Source organism: Bos indicus, chromosome 13 (assembly GCF_029378745.1).
Source record: "Bos indicus isolate NIAB-ARS_2022 breed Sahiwal x Tharparkar chromosome 13, NIAB-ARS_B.indTharparkar_mat_pri_1.0, whole genome shotgun sequence".
Taxonomy (NCBI): domain Eukaryota; kingdom Metazoa; phylum Chordata; class Mammalia; order Artiodactyla; family Bovidae; genus Bos; species Bos indicus.
The window spans coordinates 39,440,060-39,453,829 of NC_091772.1; the positions used below are offsets into that span (position 1 = coordinate 39,440,060).

General features: G+C 45.6%; 1 protein-coding gene across 13 annotated transcripts in view; it reads left to right on the forward strand.

The window, feature by feature from the left end:
• Positions 1 to 13,770, forward strand: part of RIN2 (Ras and Rab interactor 2) — a 208,264-nt gene that overhangs the window by 34,858 nt on the left and 159,636 nt on the right. For 4 of the 13 annotated variants that reach the window (XM_070802118.1, XM_070802114.1, XM_070802115.1 and 1 more), the window contains one exon: positions 7,614 to 7,750. The exons of 4 other annotated variants lie outside the window; for them this stretch is intronic. Coding sequence is in view for 5 of the 9 variants with exons in the window: in XM_070802109.1 (XP_070658210.1) it covers positions 9,762 to 9,907 (146 nt within the window). In the remaining 4 variants the exon portion in view is untranslated. Of the gene's footprint in view, positions 1 to 7,613; positions 7,751 to 7,962; positions 9,908 to 13,770 lie in introns of those variants that run through there. 5 more of the 13 variants (XM_070802109.1, XM_070802110.1, XM_070802122.1 and 2 more) reach the window with 5 other exon arrangements.

The window sequence follows — 13,770 nt, forward strand, 5'->3', positions numbered from 1 at the left end:
GATGTGCAACGCGGGAGAACTGACTTCGGTATGAATGTTGAAAGGTGACCTGTCGTGCGCTCTCATCACCGTCAGCCTTTGCGCATGGGATCGGTGGCTTGTGTCTTCACCTAGACACCCCTCTTGTACCGCCTCTGGTTCTCAGTAAGCAGAATGTCCTGAACCAAATATAATCCATGGAGGATGCCTGTTGCTGGCCCAGCTCACGTTTAGTTAAAGGCAAGTGCTGCCATCAGCTGGTGGAGGAATTTAAAGTGGGTTCATGGGGAGGATCTCATCTAGCCCCTAAGTGGCTCACACAGTAAAGAATCTGCCTGCAGTGCAGGAGACCTGGGTTTGATTCCTGGGTCAGGAAGATCCCCTAGAGAAGGAAATGGCAACCCACTCCAGTGTTCTTGCCTGGAAAATCCCATGGACAGAGGAACCTGGCGGGGCTATAGTCCATGCGGTCCCAAAGAATCGATCATGACTGAGCAGCTAACATTTTCACCTTCTTGAGGATGGAAGATATTCCTTGTTCTTCATCCTCTTTTTTCTGGCTTTCTTTTTCTCCATTCTACCCATTCCTTCCAGTAGGAGGATGCAGCTTGGAAGCCTGTTGGTAATAAGGAGAAGAAAAGTGAAAGTTGCTCAGTCCTGTCCGACTCTTTGCAAACCCATGGACTGTATAGTCCAGGCCAAAATACTGGAGTGGGTAGCCTTTCCCTTCTCCAAGGGATCTTCCCAACCCAGGGGTCGAACCCAGGTCTTCTGCATTGCAGGCAGATTCTTTACTGTCTGAGCCACAAGGAAAGCCCAAGGAGAAGCAATTCTTGCTTCAAAATAGTAGCGTTTATTGAAGGTTTTCCATGAGCCAGGTCTTGTTTGAGGTGCATTACACATTCTTTTCTCACAGCAGCCCTGGTGGGCAGTGGTTTGAGCCCATTTTGCAGATGAGGAAGCTGAGGCACAGAGAGGTGAAGTCACCTCTGTGTCATGATGCCTGGCACATTCAAGTGCTTCTTGTTATTTGTAAAGCGAGCCATGTGTTAGTTTGAGTCGAGCATTCATGTGCAAGTGTTTCTTTTTTTAAAAATTCAAAATCTCAGTTCTTCAGGAGTGATCTTTTTAAAAGCATTTATTTTTTTATTTGGCTGTGCTGGGTCTTAGTTACAGCATGCGAACTCTTGGTTGAGATATGTGGGATCCAGTTCCCTGACCAGGGGTCAAACCCGTGTCTCCTGCCTTGGGAGCTTGGAGTCTTAACCACGGAACAGTCAGTGCAAGTGTTTCTATGGGCAGTGATGCATGGGGGCAGAGTGCGGGAGTAAGGGGTATGGCGGGGAAGTGGGAGGCTGTTCAAGGTGGGACCCTGAGCAGGGGACTGCTGTGGGTAACCAGGGCTCAGTCTTGCTGGGAACCTGTGACAGACCGTGTAGGGAGCATCTAGGAATTGTCCCAGTAAGGGACACAGAAGTTGGGGGGTTCCTAGAGAAATCATGGGAACCTTTTGAAGCAAGTATGATCATCACAATTATATCCTGTAAATTACCCCATTTGTCCAGGGAAGTTAGGAAGGAGAATGTATGAAGCAGGACTCCTGGCTTCCTAGACTTCCCTTTGTTCTCTGCATTAGTTCATCTTGTGCAGCAAATTGCCCTCGGACACAGTGGAAACAAGGCTGTGTGCTTAGTCCTTCAGTCGTGTCTGATCTTTGCAACCCCTTGAGTAGGCTCATGGAGTAGCCCCTTGACTCTGGGAGTGCTGATGGACAGGGAGGCCTGGCGTGCTATAGTCCATGGGGTCGCAAAGAGTCAGACATGACTGAGCAACTGAACTGAACTGGACTGTAGCCTGCCAGGCTTCTCTGTTCATGGGATTCTCCAGGAAAGAACACTGGAGTGGGTTGTGCCCTCCTCCAGAGGATCTTCTCCACCCAGGGATCGAACCCAGGTCTCCTGTATTGCAGGCAGATTCTTTACCATCTGAGCCACCAAGGAAGCCCATAATAAGGGTTTATGCAGCACACTCTGTAGAGGTTGGCCACAGCTGGTCTGATCGAGGGTGGACTCAGCTGGGTGACTCTGCTGACCTCGAAGGGAGGGTTGAGGGGTGAGGCTGATCCGGGCTGGGCTCGACTGGACTACTGCTTCCAACCTGATCCAGCAAGGCCTCTCGCTCAGGTCTGGGCTCAAGCCTGTTCCGCCTGACTGCATTCTAAATCTAGGCTTGAGGGCAGTGGCAGCCCAAGAGCAGCTCTTCTCATGACCATGAGAGAGGCGGGGGTGCAGGCGGAAATGCAGAGACTTCTTCACTGGTGCTCCCGTGTGATCATATTGATAATGCGAGTCACATGGCCATGCCCGAGTCAAGAGGCTGAGTGGTGAAGTCCACCTGTCTTGGGTGTGGGGTGTCTGCTGTTGGCCTTGGCCTTGGTCAGAACCCAGAAGTCCCTCTCTTATGCGGCCTCTGCTTCTGTCAAATTGGGCAAAGACAAGCTGAAATTTAAAGGCTTTTTCCAGTGGCAGTTTTGGTTCTAACTCTGGGCAAAACCCCAGGTCTTCAGTGATATTTCTGTGTGCTCACGCTCAGTCCCTAAGTCGTGTCTGCCTCTTTGTGACCCCATGGACTGTAGCCCACCAGGCTCCTCTATCCATGGGATTCTCCAGGCAAGAATTCTGGAGTGGGTTGCCATTTCCTTCTCCAGGGGATCTTCCCCCACCCAGGGAGCAAACCTTCATCTTCTGTATTGGCAGGTGGATTCTTTATCACTGAGTCACCAAGGAAGCCATATGATGTGGTTATTAGAAGCTACACAGCCCCGGGTTCTGGAAACCTCTGGGGGCTCAGCCCTTTGCAGGCGATTCTGCCCCTTCTGGTATCACAGCTTTGCTTCTCCTGGACTCAGGAGGCGTCTAGGGTTGTTGAGCTCCCTCAGTGACAACCACTACCTCCCCAGCAGCGGCCTGAAATGGTTTTACTTGGCATCAGCACATACCAGTTGCTCAAGTGCGTCAGAATGAAATAAGAGCAGCCAGTGGGATGACTAAATTGTCAATTACACTGAAGTGTATGGTTTCCTACAATTGGGGAGAGTGCTCTGAGTTTGGTGAAAATGTCATTTCTTTGCCTCTTGGTACCTTGGCTCTCCCATCTGGCACGAATACAGTTGAAGCTGGAAGGAGAGGAGGCGACACTTTTATGTTGGTTGGAATTAGCAGCCATAAATTTACAGGGCTTTTTCCAAGTGAGCATGGAAAAGACTTGCCATCTGATGCTTTTTGTGAGTTCTAAGTCACAAAGCATCTGCTAAGGGTGGCTTGACAGTTGTGTTCTTGGAGGTCTGCGGCAGAAACCTAAGCCTCAAATGATTAAATGTGTTTCCAAACACTCATAAGTTATTTATACTGTGTTTGCATCTTGGCCAACCAAGCAAGACGGTACTGTAGTGTCTTCACGGTGGTACCCTATTTCAAACAAGACTGTGCTCTAGGGTCTTTGTGATGGTACCCTATTTGGCCCAACAGAGCTTTCTAATTAACTCATCCATGCCAGCATGAGCGTTATGAATGCTGCTGACATGCCTGTGGACTTTATGGCTGATTTCCATCTTCGTGAATGCGCAAGGACCAGCCAGAAAGTACCACTACCATCCTTCTGGGTGGGAAGGATGCAGGGGGAGAGGAGAGGTGAGATGCAGCAGGGGAGCAGTTGTGTTCACAAGCCCCTGACCACTGTGGGCAGCTGGGGTCCAGCCTGCCCAGGAGTTCTGGGAGGTGGCATTGATCTCCCCTTGGAATTACTTCTCCTCGGGAGTGAGGACACAGGGCATTCATCCACCAACTCCCACTCATCATTGCCACGGATCATCGCAAGGCAATAGCTCCTTGGTCTTCTGGCCTACCCAGACATGCTCCGGCTGTCTGTCCTCAGATCAAAGAAAGCCACAGGTACCAGAGGATGGATATTTTGGAGTAGGTAATTTGTGATTTAAAAAAGAAAATCAAAACAAAAGTAATGTTGATTTTTTTTTTAAGTCCAAAAGTGGCATGTATGGGAGGGCAAGTGATAAGGGGACATGGGTGAGGTACCTTTGCATCTGATATCGGGGTGCCAGGCAGTTTGGGGAATGGAAGGAGGGGGTCTTGTAGCTTTTAAATTTGAGCACAATGGAAGCGAAATCCCTCTGAGACCTTAGGACAGAATGCGGAAAGGAGAGCATTTTTGTGTGTGTGTGTGTGCCCATGGCTATTTATTTATTTAAATTTGGTCACAGTCATACAGTGAAACGTTAGACAGCCACTTATAAAGATAGAGAGCATCCCTGGTGGCTCAAACAGTAAAGAATTTGCCTGCAGTGCAAGAGGCCCGGGTTTGAAAGATCCCCTGAAGAATGGCTACCCACTCCAGTATTCTTGCCTGGAGAATTCCAGGGACAGGGGAGCCTGGTGGGCTACAGTCCATGGGATCACATAGAGTCAGACATGACTGAGCGACTAACATTTTCACTTTTTCAAAAAAGGTAGAACTATGGTGATGATAGGAAACTGTCTTCAAGTTATAGTTCTGAGTAGAGAAAAAGCACAATACAGAGCTATCTTTAGAATATGTTCCCCTTTGTTAAAATAGCTTTGATGTTGTTTAGTCGCTCAATTGTGTCTGACTTTTCGCAACCTCATGGACTGTAGCCTGCCAGGCTCCTCTGTCCATGGAATTCTCCAGGCAAGAAAACTGGAGTGGGTTGCCATTTCCTTCTCCAGGAGATCTTCTCAACCCCAGGGATCAAACCTGGGTCTCCTGCATTGCAGATGGATTCTTTACCACTGAGCCACCAGGAAAGGCTAAAATTAGTTTATTGGGATCTAATTTATGTATCATAAAGATAACCCACTTTAAGTGTACAGGTATGGGCGTTTTAGTAAACTTTGAAAGTTTGCTAGAAATGTTATGCAAATGGAATCGAACACGGCGTCTGGCTGCTCTCGGTCATCCCTGACTGCAGCATGCCCATCATTTGTTTCCTTTTTACTGTGGAATAGTGTTTCATTGATTGGACATAGCACTTTTTTTTATCCATTCTACAGTTGATAGACATTTGGATTGGTTTCAGTTCCATTCCACATACAATCCTTTATGTGGACATAGATTTTTATTTTCCTTGGGTAGGTACTTAAATGAAGTTTATGGGTCATAGGATGAGTATTTGTTTGGTTCTTTAAGAAACTGCAAACCTGTTTCCAGAGAGGCTGCTCCATTTTACTGCATTCCCACCAACAATGGGAGACTAATTTCCATTCTCGCAGTTGATGTGGTCAGCTTTTTTGTTGTTTGCCATTCTGATAGACGTGTAGTCTCATCTTTGTGTGTGTGTGTGTGTGTGTGTGTGTGTGTGTGTAGTCTCATCTTACTGTGGATTTAGCATTTCCTCGTAACTAAGGATGTCGAGCATCTTTTCATGTGCTTATTAGCTATTGGCTTATCTTCTTGGCAGTGTGTCTCTTCCGATCTTTTCTTATGTTTATTTTGGGTCCTTTTGTCTCCCTATTAATTAGTAAGGGTTCTGGACTCCTGCCATGTTTTCTGGAAGTTTGAAATTATGTCCAAATAAAAAGTTAAAAAAAGGCTAGCCCCCACACCCCATCAGGATGGTGCACCCAGAAATTGTCTCACAGCATGGATGTGCTTGCTAAAAGAATCAAAGGGAAGGGCAAGATCAAACTTTGATTTTTTTGCCAGAAAAAGTCGTCTGGTCACGACACAGTGGCTCTTTATTAAATGAAGGCATACTTCCTTGGCCGCTTTTTCTCTGTTAATGGGAAATTGGTGATTAAAATGTGTCCAGATGTTGCATAAACAAAAGCATGAAAGAGCTTATTAGTATCTCTCTTGCTTAAGTTAAGGCACAAGTTTCTCCACCCCTTCAGTCTTCCACGCTGGGTACGGTCAGGAGGCCCCTGGCGTGCCGGTCACATGGCAGATCTAAAGGGTTGGGAGGGCTGGGTGGTCCCCATTGTGGCACTGAGAGCACAGACTCACCTGTGTCCAGCAGACCCCTGCTCTTGCCCGCTGACACTGACCCTGATTGTAGACTTGCCTCTGCTTCAAGGCTGTCTTCTTTCTGTAACTTCTCACATTGTGAACATGAACCAAATTCATACCTGTAGCTACATATACTGAATTCAGACAAGAATTAATGGGCTGATTTAGTCAACAGCAGAAGGAATCAGGATGATGAGGAGAAGACCTTCTCACCTACTTGCCATCACCTTGACGTCAGCCAGGTTGTACTTACCAGCTTTCAATTTTCCAAATAGTTAGTGAGCATCAACTGTTCATTGTTTCATTCATTCACGAGGCCTTTATAACTCCTAATAGGCATCAAGCACTATTTGAGTCTGGGGGTGGGGGAGCAATTAGTAGTGAACAAAAGGGGCAAAGTGCTTTCCCCCAAGAAGTTGTCTATTCTCTTAAAAGGAAGGAACAGATGCATAGAAGTGGGAGAAAGAGACAATAAATAATTGAAGAAATAAATACACTGTAGATAGCAGGTTATAATAAGCATTACAAAATGAAATAAAACCCAGTAAGGAAGTAGAGACAGATGCATTCATAAAGCTTCTGGAAGGATGTACTACAGAGGATTAACAAATAGAATGATAGTTTTAAGGAATTTATTTTAGTAATTTGTTTTCTAATTTTTCTATAACAAATTTGTATTGCTCTTTTTGGCAAAAAAAGTTTTTCCAAACTTACCAAAAGCATTAAATTTGAATGTCCATATGGTTCATTGTATCATAATTTTATAACCAAAAATACAGCAAGAAAAATCAACTGGAAAATAATACCTAGTCTTTATTATCTGTGATGTGGTTCTGCATGTTTTAGAAAGTTTGATGTTTGGAAATATATGATCAATAAATTATGGAAAACCAGACTTGTTTATAAAATGCCTTTCTGATGGGTAACTTGGAATGATGAGTGATCTCTTCAAGTCTTGGTAAATTACACATTTTGCTAAGTTGGTCAGAATAGAAAATAGTAGCATTAAATGCAGGATGCAGAGACTGAACCATCTGAGCCCCAAATGCTGGTTCTAATATTGCTTTGTTTTCACTGGCAAAGGGAGCTGCAGATGTGTGTTTAGGAGCTCACACAACGTATCATACAGTGCAGATTTCAGTTATTGGGTTAGCTCGACCCAAGAAGACTCCCAGACTTGGGAAAGTTAGACAAAAATAAAACATTTTCAGCCCTCACCCAGACTCTTTGCCTGGGGCTCAGATCCCTGGAACACGCAGACATGTATGATGGGAGTGGGGTGGTAACCGTGCCACCCTCTCTCCTTCCCTCCTCTTTTCTTCCCCACTGCTTCCACACAACTGACTTTGCCTTTTCACTGATTGGTGCCACTTTCCAAAATCAGTGACACTTTATTTCCTAACGTCTCCACTGATTATTACAGCTGTTCAAGAAACTCATTAGGTCACACAACACTCCCACCCAAAACATCCACCCAAAACCTTCCGCCCCACACAGTCGTCATTCACTCCATTTCCGGTCTAGCCTGACTTTAAAATCCACTTGGGAATAAATCAAATCCTATCCAAATAGTAACTTCATTTGATGGCTTGCAGGCTTGGTCACTGGAAAAGGACATGGCAACTCACTCTCGTTCTTGCCTGGAGAACCCCGTGGACAGAGGAGCCTGGCGAGGTCCATGAGGTTGCAAAGAGTTGGACACAACTGAGCCTGCCGGCACAAGCTTGTTCAGGTTTTCTTAATTAATTTGAATTCGTAATTATCCATGTAGCACCAATAAAGAAACTCATAATCTGTGCCCACATAGATTCTTATATATAATATATTTTTAATACATATTTTCTAGTCATGATTCTGTTTTTACAATTTCAGTGTTTTGTTTTGGGAGGGTGTTTTTTTTTTTTTTTTTTTGGTCATCCCTTACGGCATGCAGGATCTTAGTTCCCTGACCAGGGATTGAACCCATGCTCTCTGCAGTGGAAGTGCAGAGTCCTAACCACAGGACCACCAGGGAAGTCCTCATGTGGATACTTAATTGCTCTTACTTTGAGTCTGAGTTCTGTGTCTCTCTTCAGAACCAGTGATTTCAGTGTTTCCAGTGATTCCCGGTGGATTGATCCCAGTGGCTTTGAGGTTTCTTGTTTGTTTTTTATTTCCTTGTTGATTGGATTCTACGGAGCCCCACGTCACTCCTTCATTTTACATTTCTAGATCCCTCATTATTGGAAAATTAAATGATGCCTACGGAGCCCCACCTCACTCCTTCATTTTACATTTCTAGATCCCTCATTATTGGAAAATTAAATGATGCTACTTGAGAGAAGGCTTAAATGAGGCCAGAATTCTCACTACAAAGAAAAAGTGCAGTTTGAGCGAAAGTTAACATTAAAAGTTTTCTACTATTCAACAAAAGTTAATGAAGGTATATAAAGGACTGTTTGAGATGGACAAATATTGTATTGGCTTCTTATTTTTTTGTAACAAGTACCAGCTTCACTAAAAAGAACTCATTTGTTTTTATATAACTACATTATGCACTGTACTGGTTCAGCTTTGCTGTAACTAATTTAATTAGGCTTTGTTTTGAAATTTGCCTTTTTTTTTTTTTTTTCCTTCCTTGGACTTTTAAAAGCAGAAGTCACAGTGACATGCTCAGTGTGGCATTTGCTGATGTATAAGAGTGCGTGTGGTTTTAATTTCTGGTTGTTTTTTCTCCCTCAACCTTTTCCTCTAGTTAATGTGAATCACATTGTATTTTCCACTCCTGGACACTGATTCATAGCCATCCACTTCCTCCCAAGCTCAGCAAACCACCAGGTCCTCTGGGAAATGGATTAGTCACAGCCCAGCCAGGCACCTTGCGTGCCATGGTCGGTATTAGCTCCAACAGTCATGCGTTTAGGAGGAAAAGGTAAAAACTGCTGCACCATCTTCCTTTGGGGAAGGAATAAGGCCTTAGTTTAGGGGGGGTCTGTATGGCCTGTCACACTCCTTGGCTTCATCTCTACAATACAGCACACAGGCAGGTTAGAAAGACAGAGGTCTCATTTGGTTCAGAAGCTTTTCAGGCGCCCTGAGGAAACAGACATCAGATTTGATCAGGGCCCCATCCCTGGGGCACATGTGTAGTGTTTGTGAATAGGCTGAATCTTAATATATGGATGCAATTTTGAAAAATTTGGAACAGATTTATTTATGTCCAACATGTTTTTATCAAATTCACTTGAGTCTAATTTCAGAACATTTTAAGGCCAGGGATTTTTCTTCATAGGCCAGACTTATAAAGACATTCCCAAGATCATGCCTTAATTATATCAGTAATTGTTGCTAGGTTTCAACTTACATTTAGCAACATTGATTGACAGCCTTGACCACCAGTCCCCACTTAATACAGCCTGACCTAAGGGTGTTATGGCTGTGACATCTACAATTGGGAGAATTCTTTAATTTTTCTGTTCTGAGTGAAGCCTCTTCAAGTTTAAGAGACTGGAGCAACTGAAGAGCAGGGACCCATGGTTAAGCAGTTTGATAAACTGAACAAGGTAACAGAAGATCATGTTCTGGTCTGAGCCCCAGGTGGCTTTGGGGAGCTGTGTTTGCACCTGATTGTTTCTGTCAGTCTATTAGCATTCGTGGCAGGAGGTAGAAAGGCCAACCCCTAACACTGCTCCCAGGTGAGGGCTGGGTGTGGTGGCCCTGTGGTCAGAACTGGGTCACACAAACAAAGCCTGAGCAAATATTAGATGAATGTACAGGAAGTACAAGTCCTTAACCTTCGCAGTGAGAAGGATCACCAGCCCTGTTTCCCCGGGATGACGGAGCTCTTGTCTGGAGGTTCGGCTTTTGTCTGTCCTGTTGATGATCTGGAGCCTGGGGAATCCAGAACACGGTAACCCTCCTGCTCAGTTAGAAATTAAGTGTTAGCGTGTGGGTGAGGCATTCAGGAGAGTCATGTGCTACACTGACTCTGATGCTGGTGGATAGGTAGCAACCTCTGGGTCTCCCCTTCTTCACTGGTGGAATCAGAGTAGGGCTGCTCTACCTGGTGGGCAGGATGCTGTGTGGAAGAGGGTGCTGGGGACCCCACTGGGAAAAAGCACCACAGCTGGTGTCAGTGTCTGCAGTATCAGGGAGAGAGGAGGCGGCCAATACCTGCCGTCCACATGTTCAGCGAGCTCTCAGCTCCCCTTGGCCAGCAGCTCCCTCAGGTGTGACTTGCGACAAGTCTAGAAGCCCTACTTGTTATTAACATCATAAATCACTAGCTAGCCTGAGCCCTGGCCAGAAAGTGATTTAGGCATGACTCTTCAGTCTTGCTCTGTCTGACTTACTTCCCTTAGTATGATAATCTTTAGTTCCATCCATGTTGCTGCAATGGTGTTGTTTCATTCTTTTTTATGGCTGAGTAATATTCCATTGTATATATGTACTGTGTCTTCTTTATCCACTGCTCTGTCAGCGGACACTTAGATTCCTTCCATGTCTTGACTGCTATGAATATTGCTGCTATGAACATAGAGGTACCAGTGTCTTTTCAAGTTAGAGTTTTCTCCAGATATGTGCCCAGTAATGGAATTGCTGGATCATATGGTAGCTCTATTTTTAGTGTTTTAAGGAACCCCCTTACTGTTCTCCATAGTGAACTTACAATTCCACTAATAGTGTAGGCGTGAATGTTCAGCTGTGATGATCTTGTCACTCGTGCTTCGGACAGGAAAGAAGAGCAGTTGGTGTCAATGTGATTTCCATAATGTTTGTTCTCTTTAGCCTTTTCTTTAGTCCGTATTTTAGCTGTTTTGCAGGACTTAATTTAGAGATCTAATTGGACCTGCTGTGAGCTGGTCCCAGGACATGGCTGCAGATGCTTGAGCGGAATCCTCAGGCTTAAGTTCAGATTTCATCCTTGCCATCTGTGGGTCATCCTGCCCATGCCAACACTGTCTCTCCAGCCTTGACCATGCGCCCAAGCTCCAGAGTCACATCCAACTCTCTTGGTCACCTCCACCCACAGCCTCTTCCAATTTAACTGCGCCAAAATTCATCTGTTTCATTTCTCCCACTATACCTGCTGTTTTTCTGGGTGCTGTATATTGGTGAATTGTACCACCTTCTATCCAAGTTTCTTGCACATTGAACCTGAAACTTCCCTGGGACTCCCTTTCCTCTACCCACCTCCCACAGGTATCAAGTCTTGACCCTTTAAATAGGATCTCACCCATATGCTCCACCCTTTGCATGGATCAGCCTTCCACCTCCCACCCTGGGTGGCCCCCTGAAGTGTCACCTACTGCTCAGAGGTATTCAGTGGTATCTCATCATCACCCAGATGGTCAAATCCTCATTAGCTGGCATGGCCTACAAGATGGTCTGTTCTGTGCAAAGCCAGTTCCCGTTCCACAGAACCCTTGGTGCCCTAGCAATAGTGAGCAAGATTGAATTTATAGGGACTTCCCTGGTGGTCCAGTGGTTAAAACTCTGCATTCCCTGGAGGGGGCCTGGGTTCAGTCCCCACTTAGAGAACTAAGATCCCACATGCTGCATAGCATGGCCAAAAAAAAAAAGAGAAGACTCTGAAGAGGATATATATGTATATGTATAACTGATTCACTTTGCTGTATGGCAGAAACTAACACACTGTAAAGCAACTATATTCCAATTTTTTTAAAAAATTGGATTTATGGTCTCCCCAAAGCACTTGCTCATCCCTTGCTTCTGAAGGGCATTTCTCATGCTCTTCTCTCTGACAGGAACCCCTTCCACTGTCTACTCACCCTTCGAGACTCAACTCTGAGGTTGCCGTCTTTGTAGAACCATCCTGGTCTTTCTCAGAAGACTTCACACCTTTTATCTTCTGTCACCATTGTGCTGGTCACAGATCCCAATTTTAACAGTAATCATGTGAATGTCTGGGGGCAGAGGGTAGGTTTTTTTTTTTTGTCCATCCTATGGGGCCAATTTTCAGAATTGCAGGATCTTAGTTCCCCGACCAGAGATTGAACTCCAGTCCATGGCAGTGAAAACAGTGAGTCCTAACCACTGGACCACCAGGAATTCCCTGCATTAGTAATTTTGTATTCTTTCCCATAACAGAGGCTTCCCAAATAGAATAAGCCTCAGGCTCCCTAAAACCTGGATCTGTCCCTGCTGGACTTAGTAACAATTACAGGAGCCTCTTAGGATCTCAGGAAGAGAGATTTTTGCAAGTTCTGGCTGTCAGGGACACAGCAGGAGCCAAGTAGAAGAAAAAATGGCCTTTTACAGTTTTTAAAAAATGAACTCAGACATCAGTTACAAAAACTCAGGTCCCATCAATCATTTCCAAAGTGCAAACAACCATGTAGTGACCATCCTCCTAAACCACCAAGGTCTCCCCACAGTCTGGGGTGGGCCTCGGGTTCTGATGGCCTCTCTGTGGCCCCCTTCTCCAGAGACCTGTTCTTGGTGACACTTAGAAGGACAGACCCTGCAGGAAAGGCCAGTCATCGACTGGCAGATGTGGGTATAGAAGACAGGTCCTGCCTCCAGTGGGATAAATATGGTTCCATTCATGTTATAGAGCTGCCTGTGGGGTCAGGCCAAGGCCAGATTTAACCGCGGGCACAGGCTTGCTGGGCTCTTTATCCTTCCCCCTCTGCCTTCCTCACCCCCAAGACACTCCCAGCAAGCCGTGTGCACCTGAATCCCCATCCTGGGCTCTACTTCTGGGGAATCTGGTTGAGGACTAAGCTGTTTTCATCTCCAAATGCTTGAGCAGCCTGTGCTTGACCTTCTAGCAGTGGCTCTGGGCCTTCCAGGACAGCTCGGATCATCTGATGGTCTTACCTAGGCTGAGCCCAGTAGGTTGAACCTATTTGTAACGAGATGACCCACCTGCCCCATCCTTCCCCGCTTCCCAGTCTTCCCTGGGAAACCCTTCTCAGGCAGTCAGCTCATCCTTGTGTGGCCAGGCTTCTGTTCTCTCACCTCCTGGTTTCTCTCCTCACCTCGTCTGATGTGGCAGAATCCCTGCATAGGTGCCCACTGAACTGAGCCCCATGTTCTCTGTGAGAGCCAGGGACTCATGGAACAGGACTTGCTGCAACAAAGAAATGGCTTCTGCGTGTGTGCACACTAAGTCATATCTGACTCTTTGCGACCCCATGGACTGTAACCCACCAGACTCCTCTGTCCATGGGGTTCTCCAGGCAAGAATACTGGAGTGGGTTGCCATGCCCTCCTCCAAGGGGTCTTCCCAACCTAGGGATCAAACTCGTGTCTCTTAGGTCTCCTGCATTGGCAGGCGTGTTCTTTACCAGCAGCACCACCTGGATAGCCCTAGAAATGGCTTACCTGAGCCCGTGTGCAATGGGGACTCAGGCACTTTCGTCATCTTGCACAGTCAGTTCAACCGGAGTCCCTTCCACGTGTGCACTCGGTTGTCTTCTCTAGCACGCTCCCCAGTGATGCATTCTGTCCCCCTGCTCGAAGGAGTTCACATTGATTTTTCCCAAACATCATTTTGTGAGCCTGTGGTCTCAGCCAGTTGAGTGGTTTTTTGTATCTCAGTGATGTCATCTGGTTCCATTTTTTCCAAAGCATGTTACAGACACCAGTAGAGACAGCCCAGAAGATTTTTCAGTGGTTCTCAGATGAGCATTTTTATACTTTCACTTCATTGTTTAATTCTTACGAACCTAATTTATAGTATAAAATATAATTAACACATCAAATACATAGCTTCTTTTTAAAAAAAAAAACAGTTTAAAATTAATC